The sequence below is a fragment of the Rattus norvegicus genome, chromosome 2 (genome assembly GCF_036323735.1).
Source record: "Rattus norvegicus strain BN/NHsdMcwi chromosome 2, GRCr8, whole genome shotgun sequence".
Taxonomy (NCBI): domain Eukaryota; kingdom Metazoa; phylum Chordata; class Mammalia; order Rodentia; family Muridae; genus Rattus; species Rattus norvegicus.
The window spans coordinates 223,825,907-223,849,692 of NC_086020.1; the positions used below are offsets into that span (position 1 = coordinate 223,825,907).

General features: G+C 39.2%; 1 protein-coding gene across 1 annotated transcript; it reads right to left on the reverse strand.

Annotated features, from left to right (window-relative positions):
• Positions 1-23: 23 nt before the first annotated feature.
• On the reverse strand, positions 24-23,571 carry Aimp1 (aminoacyl tRNA synthetase complex-interacting multifunctional protein 1). The gene is made up of 7 exons (NM_053757.1): positions 23,525-23,571; positions 16,679-16,812; positions 14,639-14,752; positions 12,604-12,753; positions 10,666-10,877; positions 7,935-8,103; positions 24-250 (listed from the first exon to the last, which is right to left on the reverse strand). Coding segments are annotated over exons 1-7 (948 nt in total). The 5' UTR covers positions 23,527-23,571; the 3' UTR covers positions 24-83.
• Between the last annotated feature and the right edge of the window lie 215 nt (positions 23,572-23,786).

Sequence of the window (23,786 nt, forward strand, 5' to 3'; positions counted from 1 at the left end):
AAACAAACAAGATGTGTAAGTGATAAACTCACTCCTCTTTATTGTTATTAAGGTTTCAGTGGTGTCTTTCAGTTACAGAGCACTTATTTAATTCCGCTGTTGGCCATGGTTTGGGCCCTGCAAACTCCCTTCCCCTTCACCTCAAAGGGAGCTCCTTTGTATGTGGCTACACACTCATCATTGGTGTGCAGGTCAGGCTGGATCTGCTCCCAGATCTTCTTCTTAGGGTTCAGCTCCTTGTCAGGCTCTCCTGTTCAGAGAAAAATCAGGAAGTTATATACCTAACACCCAGACTCACTCACATGTTCTGGAACCAGGCTTCTCTTGAGTTCTGACAGTGCTTGATCTTTAGCCTTAACCAGAATCCTTACACTTGAGCTTATTTTCACATCAGCAGTATATATTCTTAATTGGTAAAATAAAATTGTTAGTACCATTTCTGTAGGAACACTAAATATTTTTGAAGGCAATTCAGCTTAATAATTTGTTCACCAAATTAGCATCATCATTATTATTACTGCAGTGTTGGGGATTGAACCCAAGGCTTCGTAACTGCTAAGCAAGTGCACTAGCATTTGAGCTACACATCCAGCCCCAAACTATTCAAGAAAGGTATAAGATATTCATTCCATCCTGTAAGGAAAATCTGGAAAGATGGGAGCCCATTTAGATAGGTTGAACTTTTACACCTGGCAGGGTATATGACATGCATGACATACACTCTGCATGACAGAAAAGAAGCAGTAAGAACGTAAGAGCAGCATTTTCTAAACACTAGGAATATGTATTGTTGTCTGAAATATACACAGCCATCTTGATTCTAATATTTACCCATGGAGAAACTGAAGGTGAGGAGATAAACTGCCCAGTCACACGAGCGGCAGGCAGAGGAGGAAATGACAACAGAGCCCACTTCTTCTGGGACAGCTAGCACCTGGCCTCCCGATATGCCATGCTATGGCTTACAAAGAAAACAAATGACCCTCAAATAAGTGGTTATCACTCCTAATCCCTCTATTTGCAATAAGTGACAATGTGTACTTTATTATCAACAGCAGACAAATGAGGAGTGAAGTATCTCTGGTCTCAGTTTAGAGATAAGTAACAGACCAAATAATTATTCTTCTACCTACTAACAGGGAAGCAGAACACACACACACACACACACACACACACACACACACACACACACACACACACACACACACACACAGAGAGAGAGAGAGAGAGAGAGAGAGAGAGAGAGAGAGAGAGAGAGAGAGAGAGCGTGAGCAAACATGAAGGAAATTGTTGGCTCTGGTGTCTGTTCTCATTAGTTTCAGTGACTAAGAAACTAAGAAGAAAATGCAAAACCATGCTTATGTATATCGTGCATACCAGACTACTCAGTGGATGATACACACTATGAAAGGATAACTGAAAAGCTGACTGGAGTCAAAGAAAGGTACCTTTCTTGTTTCAAATCATTTGACAGTAAAGAGACTAATAGTAGAGAAAGCCATCAACAAAATGCAAACCCACTTCCCTCTAGATCTACAAGGCTAGAACTTTTCTGTTCTAAGTCACTCAAAAGGTTAATCTTGTAAGAAATGGACATCTCAAAATTCTGGAAACTACAGCAAAGAAATTATTTAGCAAGGTATGTGCACTGAATTTCCCACCCCTCTACTAAGACCCTGTCAAACTGACAATGTGTTCAGAAAGCAGGGTGACCCAGATTTATACCAGTTTTAAGGTGAAGCAACCCAAACTGATGTAGACGTTAGAGCAGGCCACCTAGGAGGTCCAGCTAAGGTGAAGTGCTGCAGCAGTTAAATCAACACACATGATTAACACTTCAGTGTAGATCAAATACTACATTAGAAGACCCTCTTTACCATGTTCATAGTTAAACACCAACTTCAGAGTTTCAAAGGACAGGCTGACTATTGATGAGGGCTAATGCAGCTAGTGATTTTCAGTAAAAGACTGTTCATCTACCATTCCAAAGCTGGAGAGAAATATGATAGAACTACACTGAATCTTTCCCACCTATACTCTATAAATGGAATGCCTACGACAGCAAATCTGTTTACAGTTAAGGGCTATAGAACACAAAAGGCCCACTGTTGCAATTACAGCTCAGTAAAATAATTTCTTTCAAAATATCCTTTATGGGCACCAAAAGGGCTATAGTGGAGATATAGGATTTCTTTATACCTAACATAGCACCCATTCTGCAGCCCATGGGTCAGGAATTACTTCTGAGTTCCTGGTTTTATTACTTAAGAAATGAATGTGATAAGGTCATGGCTGTCTGAAGCAGTGATTGCCCTGATCTGATGGGTGTGGGCAAAGCTGAAATTTACCTGTGTTCATTACTCTAGAATGCTATGCCACTAAGAACACTTGTGCATTGGAGCGAGCAATACAAACGTGTTTAGAAAAAGGCACTTCCAACCCTACAGATGACTCTGAAAGCCATCAGGAGAGGAGACTGCAGCTGTGGGAGAAGGAATCCAAGTGGAGCCTGAAGCCAAGCCCAAACCATACCAGTTTCATGCAGAACTGCTGGGCCAAGGCGCTGCGTGTGTCTACGCATCATGAGATATGCAATAAATTAGAAATGACTACCACCGCAAACTCCACAACATAATTTCAAAAGACTGTCACAGCCAGGTTAACTTTTTTTTTTCAATTGATAAAATATAATTGCCCACCTAAACATAAAAAGCCCAGAACCATCCATCCCTTAAGAACATTAATAACGAGCTGTAAATACACAGAGCAGAATCTTAACATCACCTGCCATGGCTTCTCTTCCTCTCCTTCCTGTCTTTCTTCCTTTCCATTCCTGTCTCCTCCTCTTCCTTCAAACTTTTCTCCTGCCCATCCTTCCTTCTCGTCCAATGACAGGCTTCCTTCTATCTTGTGCCTGCCTCACCTGTGACACCATCCCACATTTCACCCTTTTTGTCTAATTAAGAAAAAACTTTTCTCTCAAGTATAAGCTGAGCACGACTATTATCATTTTGTAATTTAAAAGCATAAAATATATCTAACACCCAGTCCAACACTTTACCAGTTAAACAGAACATTTAGTTATCCATTCCAGCTTAAGAAAGGCTTAAAATCTATATCTTGGCTAGCTTGTATACTATCTGATAACTAGCCAATAAAATGTGTATATTCAGAGTTAAACAGCCTGATAAACTATGAAACTATAATCAGTCTTCAACCACATCAGAAATCTTTGAATGACCAAATATCTATACACATAGAAGTCTAACACGGCTTCCAGAACTGAGCGGTTGTAGAGACAAATCTCCACTAGCACAGTCCTCTGTTAGCAACAATGTGAGCACAAGTCTTTAGCCTTCTGGCCCAAAATCAACTGACAGACTCTAGAAATGCAGATTTTTGAAGGGCTGATCACCCTGTCTTGGCAGGGCTTATCAGTCAACTATTCTGCATAATCTGTCCTTTTCTGGACAGCATTAATCTGCAGATGAAACAGGCAGTTTTGTCCAGTTTAACTTTTGCCAATCAACTATCCTCACCAATCAGAAGCCTCCCAGCAAGGCATCCTACAACAGCATAATGGCTTCATGATAAAGGTTCAGCAATTGCTAAAGCCCTTAGCACTACAGTTTTTTCGCTCAAGTGTACTGCATTCCTTCTTACACATGCTGCTGTGTGTGTGTGTGTGTGTGTGTGTGTGTGTGTGTGTGTGTGTGTGTATTTTTTCAATGACAGAGTCTCACTATATATATATATATATATATATATAGCCTTGGTTGGCCTGAAACTTACTATGTAGAAAGAGATCAGATGTCTCTGCCTCCCAAGTGCTGGGATTAAAGTCCTGGCTAACAACACCTGCCTCAAAACATAACTTTATGCACAAAAGAGAAAAAACGTTCATGTGACTACTTCATGGAGATATATGCTGTAGAACCAAACCTGAGTATCTTGGTGCACTTATCCTTTGAAAACTCACCTTTTACATATGAACCTTAACAGTTAAAAGTCTTGATTTGGTGTTACTCTTTAGCTTTACCCAAAATGTCTCTATACACTATTCAATGGGGTGTTAAACTAGTTGGAAATGAGAAGAAAAATATATGAGCCATATTACTGATCGTCAGGTAAAACTCACACCTGGCAACCTAAGCTTGAACCTTAGGAGCCATCAGGCAGAAAGAGAGAACTGACTACTAATAGTTCTCTCCTGTTCACATTCACACCCCTGGTATACACATGTACATGTACTTGCACAAACACATGCATACATACAAGCACACACCCACTAAAATGTAAAAAAAGTAACTTATTCAAATGCCTTTTAAAAATAAACTGTCTTACAGAGAAGCCTATTCTCACTTTAAGAATGTCATCTCCTGGACAGCATTTTCCTAGCCTTCTTTTGTCATAGCTACCAAAAAATAGACAATGTGGCCAATACAAGTTCTTCAAACTAAAAACTGCAAATCCTTTGAGTTCACTAAACATATGTCAAAGATCAGCACATAGAAATGGTCATGCCTACTGTAGGACAGCTACACGGTAGAGAAAATACTGTGGGAAAAGGCTAGACTAAGACATGGAGCACTGGCGATAGCACAGCATTTAAGAGCAGTGCTGCTCTGATAGAGGATCCAAGTTCAACTTCCATTACTCATGGCTGGTGGCTTACAACTGCCTGTAACTTGAGTTCCAGGGGATGGTGCAATGTCCTCTTCTGGCCTCTCTGGCCAATGGCATGCACATGGTGTCCACATACACAGAGTCACACACTCACTCACACACACACACACACACACAAATACACACACAGAGTCATACACACACACACACACACACACACACACACACACACACACACACACACAAAATAAGTAAATCCTTTCTTAAAAAGATGGGGACATATATTCTTCCTTGGGACATGTAAGCAAAGTCTACCAGGAGGCTGGGCACATAACCGATGAGATGACCAAGGTTTTGGGAAGGAAGGGCAAGTGGTCCACAGCCCAAGGTCTGAGGTACTCAGTGAGAACTCACAACAGATCAGCCAAGAAAAAGGATGCAAAGGTGCCACCAGCAGAGAAAGAGACCAATAAAGTATGGTGCCAGGATCCAACTGAAAACCAGCTGTGGTATTCTACCGAGTAAAGGGGATCGCCTTAACCATAGCACAGAATTAGTAGAGAAGGAAACCTGATTCAAATGGACTTTAGAGAAAAGAAATTGAGCATTATTAAGTTTGACTTAAAAAAAAATGAATTCACATGCTAAATCTACAATTCTGATTATTAGTTTGTATTACTGCCAAGGCTCATTAAAGCATGACCTTGGAGTTTAAAAGTCTAAATGTAAATTTCCATTTATTGTTAGATCATGAATAGTGCAATGTCAGAAAAACAAAAATTCAAATCAATATAAAACAAAACCTATTGTGACCTTGTCTCCTGGGTACAGAATTGCCTTAAAATTATTTCTACTTAGAGCTTTAGGGACCAGTCAGTATATTTAAATACTAAAATTTATAGCTGCCCTCAATTACATTTTAAAACATGTTAGGGGAATTGAAGTGTTTTAGTTCTTACTATGCACATATTATACAGCATCTATGTTCTAAGTTCTCTGGGAGTTTCTGGCTTTGCAATCGGAAAAAATAAGTAGGAAACTTTAAAAGGCAAAATAACAATTCAAAGATCTGAATCCCCAGTGTGATGTCTACATCATGTCTTCACACACTGAACATGTCAAATACAGGGTGGAGTTCCAAGGGATACCTTATGCTTTACAATGTTAAAAAAACCCACAAAGATTTAAACCACAAATAGCATGGCATCTTAAAGAAAAACCCAAACAAGACAAAGCAGTCCAAGACCAGCTGCCTGTGTGACAGGAGACTCACTGCTCAGAAGCAGCAGTGGACATGGAAGGATAGAGATGAGGATTCAGATCACAGCTCATCCGTCGTTCGAGCTCAGTGTGGTTAGGCACACCCTAAGTGATAAAACTATTTAAGTAATTGCAGGTATTAAAGTTTAGATTTCTCTTTATAAATATTAACTTTTCCAGGACATTAAGTGCTTCATGCACAAGAAGAGAATTAGGAAAAGATACCAGACTGAGGATCAAGAAGCATGTACATGAAGAAGCCAAATCAATGCAGAGAATCAGGAACATGGGGAAACAAGATGTCCACTCCAAACACTAGGTCAGTGAGAAACTCAAGGAACTGCCTTTCCCACCCAGTAACAGGCAGCTAATACAAATGGATTCAAAAATCTAGATTTATTCACCTATTAACTCCAAGCAAATAAAAATTTATCACGATAATAAAAGAGCTGCAAGAATTCATTAGCTAGTCACTAAATTTTACTGGGCCCAGTTTCAAATGTATAAAAAGGATGGTTAAAGTAGATTTCTTTTGCTTTTAAATATTTGACTCTATGATACCAAAAATAAATAAATAAAAATATAGAACATGCAAACAAACAAACAAAACCCAACCATTACGTCTACAGCCTAGCCAGGCCTCAAACTCAATCTGCCTTTCAGGCCCTGGAGTTACATTTTACACCACACTCCACCCAGTTTGATTCTTAGGTGTGCAAATAATAAATAAGGCTAATATTAATTTGGAAATTTCAATTGGAATTATTATCTTTTTCTCAACTGACTCTCAATGTTAAAAGAAAAAATTGCTTTGTTGTTTTATTCGAATTTATTGAATTCCTAAATGAGTTCATGTTAGATAAATATATGACAGCTTACACCAAAGTGGTAGGTTTTAGAAAATGCTCCAACATTGTGGGACTGAAGGGAGAGTCAATTATGCTCTCAGAATTTAAGCCAATGAAGTTCCCTTAATCATTCAGAATGGGATTTTCTCAAAAAAAAAAAAAAATCATAAAACATAGGTTATAATGGCTTCTCACCTACTGAGTCCAAGACATAGTCATATGTGAGAGTACAGAAAGCTGAGTGAGAGGTCCCGGGTGAGTACGTGCTGCTGCCATGGGTGTAACCATCTCAAGGACCCCAATGCCTCAGTTCCATAAAGTACCAAGCCTTCCCCAGCAGAAGCTCCGAGGGAATACAAAGGGAGTGAGGGCAGGGGTGTTACCCAGTATGGATTTTGACAGTGCTAGCTAATGAATCCTTGCAGCTCTTTTATTATCGTGATAAATTTTCATTTCCTTATCATGGAGTTAATAGGTGAATTAAATCTAGATTTTGAATCCATTTGTATTATCTGCCTGTTACTGGGTGGGAAAGGGCAGAAAGTGTCCCCTGAAGCTTCTTCCTCTAGGATGGCTACGGTTAGTTATGGCGTGAAGCCAGCTCCTCTCAGATAGCGCCCACTGAGATGAGTTAGCTAAGCTGCCTCCTGCTTATAAACTTTCTCTACATCTGGCAGGCACTCTATTCTGCCTCACAGACCTATGTTTTAAGCTAGACATGGTGACTCATGCCTGAAATTCCACCACTTGGAAGGAGAAAGCAGGAGGATGGCCTGGCTTACAGATGAGATATTATCTCCAAACGAAATAAAACAAGAAACCCTCTTATTTCTCCTGTATTGTGATACTTCAGCTGTCTCAGGATTACTTATACTCAAAAGAACAAAGTACATAAAGGAAACATGACTTTCCACCTCTGGCCTCTGTATCACCATCTGCAGCTTAAGGGACTTTACAGCACGTTAATCTGATCCACAGTCATGTCATAGTGTTCTGTAGGTACGAGTATGAGTGTTTACAGGAGACAGACCCTCTGCAGTACTTCATGTAACACGTGACTTTACGCTCACGGTGCTATCTTAAGTCAATTCCATGAACGGCCTTGGGATGCACACACAGGACTGGTTTTAACCCCTATGCATTATAAACATCACTTTAAAAGCTGATTCCCAAACCATCTGAATAATTATCAGTACTTACCAGGGAAAGCATCAAAAGTAATTCTGTCTCCAGGAACAGACCCGTTGGGAGGGGCCAAAATCTCCACTTTCTCTGGTGAACTGGCGCACATCACCATTGCTTGGGACAGCACTCCCCGCATTTTTGCAGGCTTCAGATTACAAAGCAAAACCACCATCCGGTTTTGCATCTGTGCAGAACAAAACAGCGATGACTAAAGATGTGCAGATTTAGGATAACCACACCTATACTACTCCAGGCACCTGCTCTCTGCTTACCAAATGCACTGCCTTTGCAGCTATAACTGTCTCTGTGTATCGAATTTATTTTGTTATGACATCTTGTGTAAAAATGGAGACTAATATCTTACATAAACATAAAAAGACAATCTTTCAGATTGGCAAGGCCTGAGCACAACAGTAGAAATCTTTTTCTCAAAAGTATATGGGTATTTTGATTTTTTCAAATGTATATGGGTGTCTGGCTTCAAGCACATCTGCACACCACCTGTGAGCCTGGTGTCTGTGGGGGCCAAACCAGGGTTACAATCATGTGTCTCTATGAGGCCACGGGGAACTGAACCAGGGTCCTCTGGAAGAGCAGCCAGCGTATTTATTGAAAGAATAAATAACTAAGGGAACCAGCTTGATATAAAATTTCAACTACAACCAATTAGAAATGTATAAGTTGACCTTTGTTTCATTAAAAAGCTAGCCAAAACACATTGAATTTAAGATTTGTCACAGTATAAAACTATGATAAGTAGGTAAATTATTTAGGTTGGTGTTTGAACTAAAATAAGTGAAGCCATTTACATTAACTTTTTTGCCTCTACACACCTGGCCATTTCTAATACTATGCAAGATTTCTTTCCTTTTCTTTTTGCAGTTCTGGAGACTGACTCTGACTTTGTACAGGCTTTCTGATGCTCTCTCTCCCACTGAGATCCTGAGTCTATTCTTTCTTAAAGAGAAAGTAGCAATTTAATTCAAGCATTGTACATATCACTATTAACACTTGGGGGTATTTTATAATTTGTTAAAGAGTTAAAAACAATTCCTTATCTTTCAGAGTTGAACTGTCTTAACTTTTCTCACAACTAACAAATAAATTATGCCAATCCTCTTTAGGCTTAATCAAAGCAACACAAGATTACAGCTTCAGGGAGAAAAAAAAAGATGTATCTTGGATAAAAGATAGTTCTCTAAACAAATTAGGTGCAAATTTATTTCCAGGTTCTATCATTAAAACCTGAATACCTTTTATGAATAATACCTCCCCTGCAAGGACTTGAAAATATTGCATTGTAACAATTTATAAAAACCAAATCTATGTAATACTAGTAAGTGAAATAAAGAAATAGTCTTTTCAGGATCTAATGGTAGCTGCTCATTTTCTTTAGGAAAACACAACAGACAAATGGTGCTGGCACTTTTATAGGCCAAGTGTTCCTGCCTTACAGAATGCTCACTAGTCCAGTCTTGATTCATGGTTTAGACAGATGTAATATACAATATATGTATATGTAAACAGCCTTGCTCAATGGCTATGGAAATCTGTAAGTTCTGAAAGTAGAAGAAACCTTTACGTGCAGCTTTTCTGTATCAGTCAGTTCAAGACTGGCTGGTTCTTTCTTTTGGGACTCTTTAAGAATCTAACTTTTAAGGATACAGAAATGGTTTGGATGCCAAAGGAGAGAATCTAAGGCTGTTGTGCTGCATGCCTTTAATCCTAGCAATTGAGAGACAAGAGGCAAGAAGTCTCTTGAGTCTGAGGCCAGCCTGGTCTACAGAGTTCCAGGACATGCACAGGTACATGGAGAAACCCTGGCTTGAAAAAGAAAGAAAGAAAGAAAGAAAGAAAGAAAGAAAGAAAGAAAGAAAGAAAGAAAGAAAGAAAGAAAGAAAGAAAGAAAGAAAGAAAGAAAGAAAGAAAGAAAGAAAGAAAGAGAGAGAGAGAAAGAAAGAGAGAGGGAGAGAAAGAAAGAAAGAGAGAGGGAGGAAGAAAGTTAGTTAGTTCTAGGCAGAAATAATAGTGTCCTTCTTGTTTTCTTAGGACACAATACAAGAGACTATTCCCTGTCAGCTTAACCATTTAAGGCTACAAGCACAGTAATGATACATCCCAACCATAGCTGACACTCCTCTGCCTCACCTACACCAAGGCTGAGGCTGTGAACTGAGTGCCTGCTACACAGAATAAATGCACACTAAGAACCGGTGTCAGTCCTGCTTCCAGAAAGCAGTGAAGAGTGAAAAACCACAATTTCTAAGTAATTAAAATATTTCTATTTTCCTGGGAAATGTCACATACTTAAACACTATGAAAGATATGAACATTGTGTCACTGCCCTTCTATGTGCAAGCAGAAGTAAACAAAAGTCTATCTTTAAAAAGGTGGAAGGCAAGGGCTCTCCAAGACTGTCCTGTGACTCCTCTGTTCATTCTAAGAACATAAACCACCATATTCACATACATTAATACATGAACACAAACAGATAGAAATTTCTGTCCTACTGGATTCATTTTATATTAGAGGCCTTTAAACTTTGGTGGTTTTATATACCCTTTTGAAATTCATCTTCACTTCATTTTTTAATAAAAAATAGTAAGTGCTCCCGCCCCTAAGCCCTTACTCTCGCTCCCAACTGATCATTCTGAGATTCCCATCACATTTACAGCAACAGATGAGCAGATCCCTTGAAGTGGCACTTGTCACTTAGAGAGCAGCAGTCTCTTTAGTGGGACAGCACCTGTTCTAGAGGGACATGATTCACCAGCCCGCTGACGACCGTCCGTGGAGCTGCTTCTCCCACATCGACTTCCTCCACATACAACGAATCTGCATCCGGGTGTTTTTTGGCAGTGACAATACATCCAATTCGAAGATCCAGGCGTGATACGTCGACAGGCTTCGAATCAGCACTTGCTGCCGCTGACTGCTGCTTCTTCTCCTTTTTCTCTCCTAGGGATTAAGAATATGCAAGCATTATAAAACAAACAAACAAACAAACAAACAAACACTAGAAGCCCCTGGTACCAGTGCTAATGAGTTCAGGAATAAAAATACCAAACACTCAAGTCCTAAAACCATTACATAGCTTTAGTTATTTCTCTAAAAAGCTGTATCTCAGAAGAAAAAAGGCATATTGTTTTGATCATGCTATTTTATTATTATTATCACTGTTTAATTTCTTATGATGTCAAGTTCCTAAGCTAACCGTGGGTAAAAGAACACTACGGATAGTGAGTATATGTGAATATTAGACACACAAGGAAATAGGGAGGCTAAAACCAGTCCTGTGCAGTGGAGGGCGGGCCTGTGAGAGGATGCCATCCGTTACAAGGGGAGTTATGAAAGGGACAGAGCTGCTTAAATAAGGAGGATTTAACCTCCTGCTCTCCATTGTAGATCAGCAAAGGTCCCTACAATAAACAGATATATTAGACAAATATCAAAACCATGCTGTCTTTGTTATAAATTATACAATTCACTATTCTGCATATAAACTATAACAATATATTTATATGCATATTTTTATTTTAATGTTCAATAGCTATATTTAGGTTTTGTCTATTCCTGCTGAATTATACATACACACACACACACACACACACATATATATATATATATATATATATATATATATATGGAGAGAGAAAGAGAAAGAGAGAGAGAGAGAGAGAGAGAGAGAGAGAATATGAGAATAACCACCCTCATAGAATGCTTCACTGGACAGAACTGTTCTGAGCACAGTCCAGTTAAGATTTGTGCTCTTGTCCTCTAATAAGAGTGACAAGGTTGACTAGTCAAAGCATCAGGTTAACAGTTGGAGACAGAATAGAGACCAGTCAAAATTTGTAAGATCAAACCATAGGATTATTTTACATTCCGATGCTGACTGGCTTTCACTGGTTCTGTACTACTATCAAAGTCTGATATTTACAAAAGAACTGATAGGAACTGGGTGCTAAAATGACTTATATCCATTCATAAAGCCCTCAGACAGTTAGTTGGCATTTTCCAAAAAATTGCAAACGTCTGTAAGTATAAATGGGAGGCATATTTAAGAACAAATTATAAAAACAGACTTAAAAGAGAAATTTCTCGAATGAAGACGCTTACTTGAATAGCAGGGAACAGGTAAACAAAGACCCTTGAGAACCTGAACAAATGCGGCCTCTCAGGAATCAACAGCACACTTGAGGCCCAGACATGGTTGGTGACAAGAATTTCAGAATTTGATGGTTACCTATCTCTGAAGACTGAAGGAAAGGGACAGGTAGGCAACTGCAGTGTTTCAGCGGCTGCTGCAGATGTGAGACCTTTTGCCATGTTGATTTTTACAAGTTCCCTAACATTGCCATGCCTCAGTTCAGATGTTCTGCTTTGACTGTGAGCCAGTCTTAGCCTGTGACTTCTTTGGAGCTCCAGACACACAGCCAGGTTTGCTGGCAGGTCTCACGTGCTGTTGCTTTTCTTTATGCTGACCTCTCTACATATCACAACTCACTTTACCCTCTTGATGGCGTAAACACCCACATATCCCAATGAGAGTGATCTCAACTCTTATCTCAGTCTTTAACATTTGGATTTTCCTTTTAATGCCATTACTCATCATAAAGGTATTAATAGTAATATTACCAGATAAAACAGTCAAAAGTCAAATAAGATCAATGATGAAAAGTACCTTTCTTTTCCGTCTTCTCTTTTACCTTCTTTTCTTCCCCTCCCCCTCCGGTCATGGTGGTGGTTGTTACTGATGCAGACCGAGTCACACTTTCAGAAACGGAACAATGAGTCTCCAGTGAAGAACTCGATGGGACAGGCACCTGCTTCACTGAATCACAGAAAATGAACAGTGTTGCCCACATTAAACTACAAAAGTGGAACAATAGCTTTGTACATGAGAAAAATTTAACATATATTACTATCAACTATCCATTATCTGAGGCTATAAATATCTATCACAAAATTAAGTCTATTTTGACAATTACTAAGGTCACAAGATTTGATTTCCATTTATTCATTAGTAACTAAAGTTCTTAAGAAGACTGCAGATAACAACAGCACAGACATTTATCATGGTCACACTATGTCTTCAAAGTCCTGCTGTTCACAGACGGGACTAGAGAGATGGCTCAGCAGTTAAAAGCACCAGCTGCTCCCTCAGGACGGAAGCCCTGTTCTTAGTACCCATGCCAGGCAGCTCACTACCACCCATGACTCTAGCTCTACGCATCTGACAACTTCTTCAGCCCTCTGCAATCTTAGTGTCTCCTCCTTTCTTCCCGGGGGTGGGGCATTTACAGAGGTAAAGCACTTCAGCAATTCTTTAATACATTAAAGCATTTGCATGGAAAAACTGTCACAAGGGGTTGTAAAGTAAATCAGAGTAACTTTCTAGCATCGACAGAAATGAAAAGCAGCTTTAAATTGTTAGAACTTTACTGTTTAATTCTAGAGCTGCATTCCAGTTCTGCTAGTCTTAGAAAACTCATCAGTCTCAAATTTTCCACTGACAAAGAATATATAGCTGAAAGCTATAAGTATCACCACAAATTTCCTCCTTATTTTATTTAGCTAAGGGAAGAATTCATACAATATGCAAAATAATATGTTGACAAGATGTCAAAAGAAGCCAGTAACTGAGAAAGTAACTGAGCTGGTAAGATGGCCAAGTGGTTAAAGTGTTGGCCATGCAACTAGGAGGGCTAGCGTTAGGATTCCCAGAACCCGCATAAGTACCAAAAGCTGGGTGCGGACTGCTTGTAATTCTAGACCAGGTAGGCAGAGACAGATCAGCAGGGCAAGCTGCTTAGCAAGACTAGCCACATTGGCAAGCTCTTAGTTTGATGGGAGATCCTGCCCCAAAGAAGAGAGTGGAAAAGCCATCAAAGGTAACCTTAACATGGACCTCAGGTCTCCACACTCGTGTAAAACCATGTGCCTGCCACACATGCAAATATGCATATATCCAGCCCTCCCAACTCCAACACAAGAGAATAGAGAGGACTTTTTTAAACAGCTCAATAAAATTTTAACTTTGTGATTTGTAGTTCAACTGATAATTATTTGGGTAACAAAAGTTCTTTGATTTTTCTTTTTAAACAAGTAATTTTGTATCTCTAAGTTTCATTGTCTTTGGAGGATAAAAAAAATACAGCTGGGTTGGGGATTTAGCTCAGTGGTAGAGCGCTTGCCTAGCAAGCGCAAGGCCCTGGGTTCGGTCCCCAGCTCCGAAAAAAAGAAAAAAGAAAAAAAAAAAAATACAGCTGAAGACAATTCTTCTCTTATACTTCTTGATAGGGCTTAAGTAAAGCCCAGACTGGGTTGAAAATCATCATGTAGCCCAGGATTGCCTCAAATTTATAGTAATCATCCAGTATTAGCCTCTGGATCCAAGTACATACGAAGCACGTGAAAGAGTTTTCTGACTGTAAGCTAACCGCCATGGCTATCTTTTCAGTAGGGATTGAAAAACACAGCAGTGCTGGTCACGTTCAAGAAGGCAGCACAGAAAGGAAGAGCACAGGCTTTCAGTACAAGCTCTGCCACTCTCCATGATCTCAGATGAGCCCAGCTGCCTGTTCTAAGTCTTCATCCTTTTTCCTGTACAGTACGGTAATGCATAGCAGGAGTGACCTGAGGATAACAAGATAACTGGAAATCTTAAATCCTAAGGTAAGCATTGTAAAGCCAGCATCCTACACATCTATATTCACCTCCATTATGAATTTCTGCCTGAATCAACTCTTGCTTTAGTTCTTCTATTTCTTTTTTCAGTTTAGCATTTTCAACTTGAAGTTTCTTTTCTTCTCTCAAAGTTGCCTGCAAAACTAGAATCAAGACAGGTCAGTTAAAAAGTGTTTTTCAAATGTCCTGTTTGAATATTATATGAAAAAAGCAGAGAAAGTACTGATATAGCTGTGGTAACAATAGAACCCAATTATTTGGCCAATTGTTTTATAATAATTTACTATCTATTAATATTATTAACAATCTATTAGCAGTCTCTGGGACACTGGGTATAGGACTCCCATAGAACCTAATCTCTGAAGATGTAAATATGGTGATTTATAGGTTAAAAACAAGGAAATCAATCTATATATTTACTGAACACACTCTCCCCACCATGTATGTATTTGATCTACAATCAGTTAATTTGATAAAAATCTATTAAGTAGAAAGTGGGACCGGAAGTCGTGTGTGTGTGTGTGTGTGTGTGTGTGTGTGCGCGCGCGCGCACGTGTATGTGCATCGTACAAGTGCATGGAGCGCTCCGAGGCCTGAGGGGTGTCTGCTGCAGTTCAAACAGGGCCTTCACCAGAGATTGTAGACTTGCTGGCCGTCCAGCGGGCCCCAGGACCCTTCTGTCACCCAGCAACAGGATAATAAGCTCCTATACCTACTCTGTGATGTGGGTGCTACTGACAGAACTCATCCTCATGCCTGAATGACAAGCAACGCACCAACTGTGCCATCTCCCCAGTAACATCATTTCCTGTCTTCTCTAAGGACCTGATAAACAGGACAGCACATGGTAATGACTCTTTGCAGAGGAGGACCTGTCCCCTAAGAAGGATTATTCTGGGTAGTCACAATAAAGTTATTTCTGGAATTGACTAGGCAGGAGCTAACGATTCCAGATGTTCAGCAGGACTTTCTAGTATGCACTTGAATATTTCTGAGTGTAAACCATACAAGCAGTTATTTTCACTGGAACCCTAGTTACTACATATACAAATGCAATGCATCTTAGCACATTTTTATCACATCTGAAAATTTTAAAACTCAAGTTTTAAATGTTCATTGTGCGCTCTTTCATTCATGGCTCATTCATTGATTCATTCATTCACCTTTTTGTTCTTCAGGGCCGGGATCAATCCTGAGGCCCCAAACACACTATATGAGGCTATCTATCACTAAGTCATACTCGCCCACACTCCTTATTCTTAAATCTAAAATTTTGATTATAGTATCAACAGTGGCTATTGAGGAATTAATCAATGAGATCAAATCCTTAAGATAATTAGTACATGTTTTGTATACGCTGCAGCAACTTCTCAAAAACCTCAAAGAACAAAGACTATGAAATTATATATCTCAGCCCTTACAACATCAGAGTAACTGCTACCTGATTTCATTAATTTCCCTAACTTATAACCTCTAATAATATAGAACTGTTCTTAAATAATACACTCTTCTTTTATCAGTCCTCAAACATCATTACTTTCTCTAATTATATATTTACTGCCCCTGGTTAGTTTTTTGTCTACTTTACATGAGTTGAGAGTCTTTTAAAAAGAATAAGTTACTATTGAGCAAAGCCTTGCCAGACTGGTCTGTACAGCGTTTTCTTGACTAATGGCTATGGGAGAGCCTAAGGCAGTGTGGCTGATGGCTCCACAGGCAGGTGCTCCTAGTTATAGAAGAAAGCAATAGAGTAAGACAGTAACCAGCGCCCTCCAAGGCCTCAGCTTCAGTCCCCGCCTCCTGGTTCCTGCTCTGACCTTCCATCGTATACACAATATGCTATAAGTTGAAATAAACCCTTTCCTCTTCAAGTTTCTTTGGGTGGTTTATCAGAACAGAACACAAATAGGACATTTACCATAGACCAATTCTAATTTACCATAAACCTAGAATACTTTCATACTCACAATTAAGGAAATCTAAAAGCCGTAATTAAAACCATCAAGTTATAATTCATACAGTTAACATTTTCCTGTCGATATTTCCTTAGAACGTTTAAACATCCTTACTTGCTTTCTCCTTGAGAAGAGCAACCTGCTGCTTGAGATACTCAATGATCTGATCCGCCTCTGCGCCTTTCTGCTCCAGCCGCTTCAGAACAGCATCATTGGTGGCCATCTTTCCCCAGAATCGGCAGAAAATCCTAAATAAAAAATGAAAGCAATGAATATACTATGGAGTAGGAAGTAAACATTTATTTTACAGGATGCCGAGAGTACAACCTAAGGCAAAAACATTTTCTCCTAGAATTGAGCAATACCTTAAATGCTTATCTTTATAGAGCAGGGAAACAATCAGGGCCTGAGGAGACAGTTCAGTGGTTAAAGTGCTTGTCATGTAACCCACGTATATGCCTGGGAGGCATGGCTGCTATCTTGAAAGGAGACAGGGATACTCTTAGAAAGCAGGCCAGCACTAGCCTTACCCGACAGCAAGTACCCACATGCACACACATGTACACCTCTCTCTCTCTCTCTCTCTCTCTCTCTCTCTCTCTCTCTCTCTCTCTCACACACACACACACACACACACACACACACACACACACACACACACACACAAAGAAATATAAAGAAAAGCAAGTAGGGCAGAAGTATTAAGAAAACATATTCCTGTATCAGTTTGGAAGACGAAATCTACTTTGTACTTAAGTGCAGAAAATAAATGCAATTTAATCAGATTCAAGGCTGGGAAACTTAAAGCCCTAGTGGATTGTGAGGAGGAAAGGGAACGGCAGGATGCTAGTTGGACTCTGACCTGTGGAGGCCAGTATGCACTTGAAATGCTGATAAACTCTACAGATAGCCACACATTCCTCTGCCAGAATCTGCAGAAATGACTCCTTTTGGCATACAGGAGCCTTTCACAAGTTCCTGAGGAATGCTGGCTTTTATCTCAGTGCTGCAATCCTTCCACAGTCGAGCTCATTATGGACTACCTGAGACCTCACAACAACCTCTGTAATACAATGTATGACGGGATAACGCAAATGTCAAAGCAAAACATATGTAACAAGTTGATAATGGCATGGGATGTAGAAACAGGAACTCAATCTAGAAAGCCACAGGAAGCTAACTGAGTGTTCTCTACAAGCTCTTACTTTGGCCATTAAAAAATATAGACAAAAAAGGCATCCAATCTTTACCTTCAAGATGTTAGGGCACAGCGGGCTGCTTAGTGGGGCAACTTTGTTGTTGTTACTGTTCTCTACTATTTTAATGATTTTCTGAACAATTAAGGACATAAATACAAACGTAACTTACAGACTGACAGAATTTGGTTATGTTGTGTGTCAATTTGTCATCAGCATGCAGACCATTAAGTATCACTACATTAGTTCAGAACATTGTGTTTAATTATCTGAGTTGTCCTGGCCTTAGGAAGACATGGAAGGCACTTGAAAACCTTTGCGTCCTTCACCTATAAACAGAAAATGCCACATGACTGTGGAAGCTAAAGCCTTGGAGTAAGTAGATGGAAGGAAAGGGAATGGAGCACTTTGAGGTCGTGCTGTCACTGGGCAGGGAGTCCTGAGCAATCACAGGATGCTTGCACAAGGAGAGCAGGAGAGCTAGCCTGTAAGCACCCTTTCTCCTGCTCTAATTTCACTGCTACATGCAAGAAGAAGAAACCACACTGCTCCCCAGCCAAGTTGCTTTTGGTCAGTGTTTTAATCACAGCAACAAAGAGGACACTAACAGAGACCTGTTTTAGTGTTCTCTAGCAATATGTGGAAGAGGTGGTTACAGTCAACAAAACTTACGTGGAAAACACTTCACAGGCTGTGACCAGCCTCTCCCCGTCTCACTTTTTAACTTTACATGAGGATGCTCTCACCTGCTCTCCTGCCCTCCACAGGACCTCTTCCTCACATGCTGCCCGGACACTGTTGTTCAGGGTTTGATACAGATGTCTTCTTGCGATCACAAATCATCACCATGCAGTTTAGGGTTACCCTTGCCGCCCAGGGTTAATAATAAAATGGCATATGCCAATTTGACACTAGTAATTTTCATTTGTTGACTGCCAAGTTCCTAAAATTTATGTCCATGATCTCTTACAACCCCCGAGTATGTCTCATGCTGCGTTTACAGTAGAGAGAGAAAATAAGCACTCACTAAGTTTTCACACAAAAGAGGAAAACAGAGAAGAAAACACAGAAGAGCTGAGGGAAAATGAACATAGTTCTGTGTAGGAGACGGTGCTACTTTAACAGTACTGAAAGCTTGGACCTTTTGCCTGCTAGTCTAGCGTTCATCTTACTATCCTATGTTAGTCACTCCATAATCCTTTTACTATAGTACAAATTTCAGGCCTAATTTAAAATTAAGTCTCCTTGGCACTGGAGAACACAAGTTTAATTCCCAGTATCTACATGGATACAACCATCTGTAGCTCCAGTTCCAGGGTATCTGAACCCTTCTGCTAGCCTGTGCAGGCTCCAGACATGCACATAATGGTAAGCACACACACATGAAAATATCTTTTTATTTTTTTATTTTTTTAAATAAATAAACAAAAAGAATCTTTTTAAAAAGTCTCCTTACTGTGTGCACAGCTTTCATTATACTGCTATGTACTTCTCATACATAATAGAAATAACATATAATACTTGTAAAATATTTATTACTTGTTGCCTAAGTACATGAATCATTTATGAATATTTAAACTCCATTATAACAGAAGACAAATGAAACTAAATTTTCCCAGGTAGTAGGATTAGTAAATAAGGATTGAAACTCAAGTCTATCTGATGCTCGAGCTAGCTTTTAATGAGCATGTTGTATTTTGCCAAACATAATTATCAAGCATTTTCCGATCTAATTACAGTTGGAACAGGAAGCAAACAGCATCCATTAGCATTTAATGGAGCTTGTATTATCTGGATGGTTTGAGATGCTCACTAGTTTCTATGGTAACTTGCTAAAAATATGGGATTAAAATAGGTTTAATACGTTATTGTGTGTACAGTACCTGCACATGTATGAACTTTAAGGAGAGTGAGAAAAAAAGGTGGCAGAAAAGGCAACACATCGACAAATCTTTGTACTTTACTGATGAAAATAAAGACCTTTCTTTACTACTAATAGAAATTATGATAAAAACATTGGAAAACGCAGGAGATTGTTACAGGACATGCCTTTTGTCTCAATTTGTGATCATATTTCATGAAACACACAGAGAGCAATTAATTACATGATAATCACATGATGCTCCTTATACCCAATACCAATCGCATGAATTTAGAGTACACATGAAAGAGTAAAACATGATCCAAGATACGACTTTTAGAGATTCCTATCTTTACCAGATTGCTTCTTTACCCCAGTAATCTCCTTAGTTGAAATCCCTACTTCATTCAAGTTGCCTGTGATTTAATTCCCAACCATTCTGGCACCAGGTTCTAAAACTTTTTTTCAAAAGTTACTGAAAACCAAAATTTTATGTGCAGTTTTCATTTTACTTTCTAGCACAAGAATTCTACAAAAATTTGGGAAATGCTCCTCTAATTCTCTGGATCCCTAATTTCACTACTTCAGAATCACAATTATATAAAAATGTACTTTTCTTAATATAATATTTTTAATACTCAAGCTCATCAAATCTATGATGACATCACATATAAAAATGGTTCCATAAAATAGATTATTTTAATTTTATATATATATACATATATATAATATATAACTGAAATTCCTTTACACAGTGATTGTAGATTCATTTGCTCCAATGCTCTTGATCCATTAGACACATTTTGAAAGCTATTCTTGATTGTCAATTTGACTATATCTGGACTTAACAAAAAACCCAAGTGGCTGAATATACCTATACTTTTTTTTTTGTTGTTCAAATCATTTGAAGTGGGAAGACCCACTTTGAATCTGGACCTTCTGAGGTGGGAAAATCCAACTTTAATTTGGGCCACACCTGCTGGAAGTCTATATAAAGAGCATAGAGGATGGACGCTCACTCTCTTAGTCTGCTTGCTCTCACTCTCATTGACCAATCTATTCCTTCTCTGCCATTAGAACCTATTCCTTTAGAATTCCGGTGCATATTTAATACCAGCTGAAGTGTCCAGTTTCATGAACTGAGCAATTCCGAGCTTCTTGGACTTTCCATTAGTAGACAGCCATTGATGGACTAGTTGGACCATAACCCACAAACCATTTTTAATATATTTCATATATTATGTTCACTAAAAAACTTTTAAATTTAGACCTAGATTCTTGTTTTATATTACTACTTTGTTTTCCTGTATTTCTGAATACACGGTAACTTCATTTTGACTCTAAGTTACGGTCACTAAAAGTATACATAAGAAAGAAATTATACTTGGTAAGCTAAGTTCCAATATGGCACACAACAGAACGACATTAATATTTATGACTTATTCATAACTGACACAATGAAAACTATGTCACCAGCTGGCAGTCTACAGTGGTCTTGAGACTTCAATAATTTAAAAACACACCCCAGTTTCAGTATGTAAATGTGAGGAAAATGTATTTCAGAATTAATAGCAATCTTGTTTATTTCTCTTCTTCCCTTCACTCCCAATCTTACCTTGCAAACATTTCCCCCTGTTGTTTCATAATCTAACTGCCAAGTTACTGCACTATGACAGCAACATGGTGCCTTTTAGACCACTTTAAATTCCTTCTGTCATTTAACACATGAAAAGTCAGAAGTTAAGGACAAGTAAATATTGCAATTAAAGATGAGAACAATATACTTCAGAAACACTCAAACTATAGTGTAGCAACTAACATTAATCCCACTAGTAAATTTTTAAAAAGTCTTGCTAAAACCCATAGAAGACCTAAGACTATTTATGGTAAAAGTTCTTATTTATTCTAAATTTTTATCCCCTTACTGGAGAGCCTTTTTTCTCTTTACTGATGAGGACACAGGAAGTTCTGGAGATATTAAATAATGACAATGAGGGGAGAAGGTGGCTATAAGATTGATTACTATGAAAGGATAATCCATGTTTTTATATTATTATGGCTGTTCATTCAAAACTTTTTCTCCCAGTAGGATATATACATAACATACACAAGCATAGCTAGGACCCCTGTGATTACCTTACTGCACAGCTGAGCTATCTTTTTTCTTTCTTAAAAAGAGGGTTTGTTACTTTTTTTTAAAGATGTGGTCCTAAGAAGTGATTTATTATATACACTGTAGCTGTATGTCCAGACCCACCAGAAGAGGGCATCATATCTCATTACAGATGGTTGTGAGCCACCATGTGGTTGTTGGGAGTTGAACTCAGGACCTCTGGAAGAGCGGTCAGTGCTCTTAACCACTGCACCATCTCTCTGGCCCCTGAGCTATCTTTTATCACTTCAGTTTTAAAATAAGTTAAATCTCTTCAACCACACCATCTCCCCTCTTTCCAGTTCAAAAATGCAGGTAAGAACAAAACATCATAACACTGACATTTACTCTTCACCATGCAAGATATCGTCTTCATGTTATACCCTAGGAGAAATTACATGTTTTGTCTGGATTCACTCAATTATCAAATGGCAAAACCATGACTTTAACTTATGTGTGTCATTCTGAAATTCACACAATTCAAAGTGTTTCCCAAAGCCTAACTAATGAAAATAAAACTTCCATCCATAGTTCCCTTGTGTATGTGTTTTGGGGACCCTCAAGACATGATTGGACACTTTTTAGGTCCTTTATTGAAGCCTCTGTTACGTTCCTTTGAGGTAAAACAAAAGCCTCCTAAGTGATATCCTTTCTCACTTCTGCCCCAGTCTACTGAGTATCCTCTTAAAAAGAAGTCGGGTAACGTTACTTGGCCATGGAAAACCGTCTATGCCTTTCTCTCCCCAAAGTTAGTCTGCTCTCTCTGATACTGTCTCCATCATGGATTCCTACTCTCCATTCCAAGCCCACAGGTATTGGTAAGCCTGCTTGATATTTGGATAAGTTTCTGTTGCATGGCCTTATCAATGACTTGGGCTTCTGACTGTCTCTACTTCTTGAAGACTTTCTGTATTGAAATTTCATTTGTGTCATCTCCTTCCTAGAAAGCCTTCTTTTCCTTGAGAACCTTCTATGGCAACATTACCACGTCCAAAATATACCTCTCTTTACTGCTTAATACCTTTTCTGTTTAGTACTCATACTCTAAAATATTTAAGTGTAAAAATATAAACATTAAAAAGTGTTTATGCTGTTGCAGGGAAACCAAGTTCAGATCACCACAATCACGGGTAACTCCAGTTCCTGGGGATCTGATGCTTTCTAGCCTTCGGGGTTACCTACACACAACTTTTGTACAAAAACTCAGTCTGGCATGCACGCATACCCATAAATAAAAACCAATATTAAAGCATGTAATGTCTACCTTACATTTAGTGCTGTACTTCAACAGTAAATCCTACCCGAGAGGCAATGACTGGAATTTCTGTCCGTTTTGTTGATTTTCATTTCTACTTTGTTTATGGACCTTTACCCAGTAACTAATGTGTTGTTCCCGAGTATAGTGATAGCTGGTGTTTCTAATATCTGCTGAATCAATTTATTTCTTTCTTCAACTCCTCAAGTACAACCAACCACTGAAAATCATTTGCACTCTCACTTGAAAGGAAACAAACTAATGAATTCATCCCCGGCCTCCAGTAGCACGCCTTCCCTCCGCCACATACTCATTTCCAAAACTAAGTTGAATCAAAAGGAGCCAAGCTTTTCCTGTTTCTCACCGCACGTGGGTGGAGGTTCTGACCACGTTTCCCACTAGTACTAGGAAGGTCAGGTTCTTTTTCCCGGGTGAGAAAGGGAAGAGGAATTCTGGATTGCTACCTGTCTACCTTAGACCCTCTCGTGACACTCACATGAAGTGGTGAACCGCAGCTCGAGAGCAGCCTCAGCCGAGTGTGTAGGAAGGGCCAGCCTTCCGCAGTCCGCGGCCGGGAGAAAGGACCCAGGAGGGTGTCCCTGATAAATGCCTGAGCGTTTCACAGTTTCACCCCGCATTAGCCGCCCGCTTCCTGTGCGCGTTCTCTTCCTGTGGCACACTGAGCCCTCATATTCCATTTGCTTCCTCTCTCCCTCTACTCTTCCCTCACCTCTTTCTCACTCGCATCATTTTGTTGT

Bases quoted from the DNA above. Each gene is read 5' to 3' on its own strand.
- Aimp1 (NM_053757.1), bottom strand. The intron at 14,753-16,678 runs GTAAGGATGTTT...TCTTGATTCTAG, and splicing joins TCTTCTCAAGGAGAAAGCAA to TTTTGCAGGCAACTTTGAGA. The intron at 251-7,934 runs GTAAGTACTGAT...TTCTCTGAACAG, and splicing joins TACTTTTGATGCTTTCCCTG to GAGAGCCTGACAAGGAGCTG.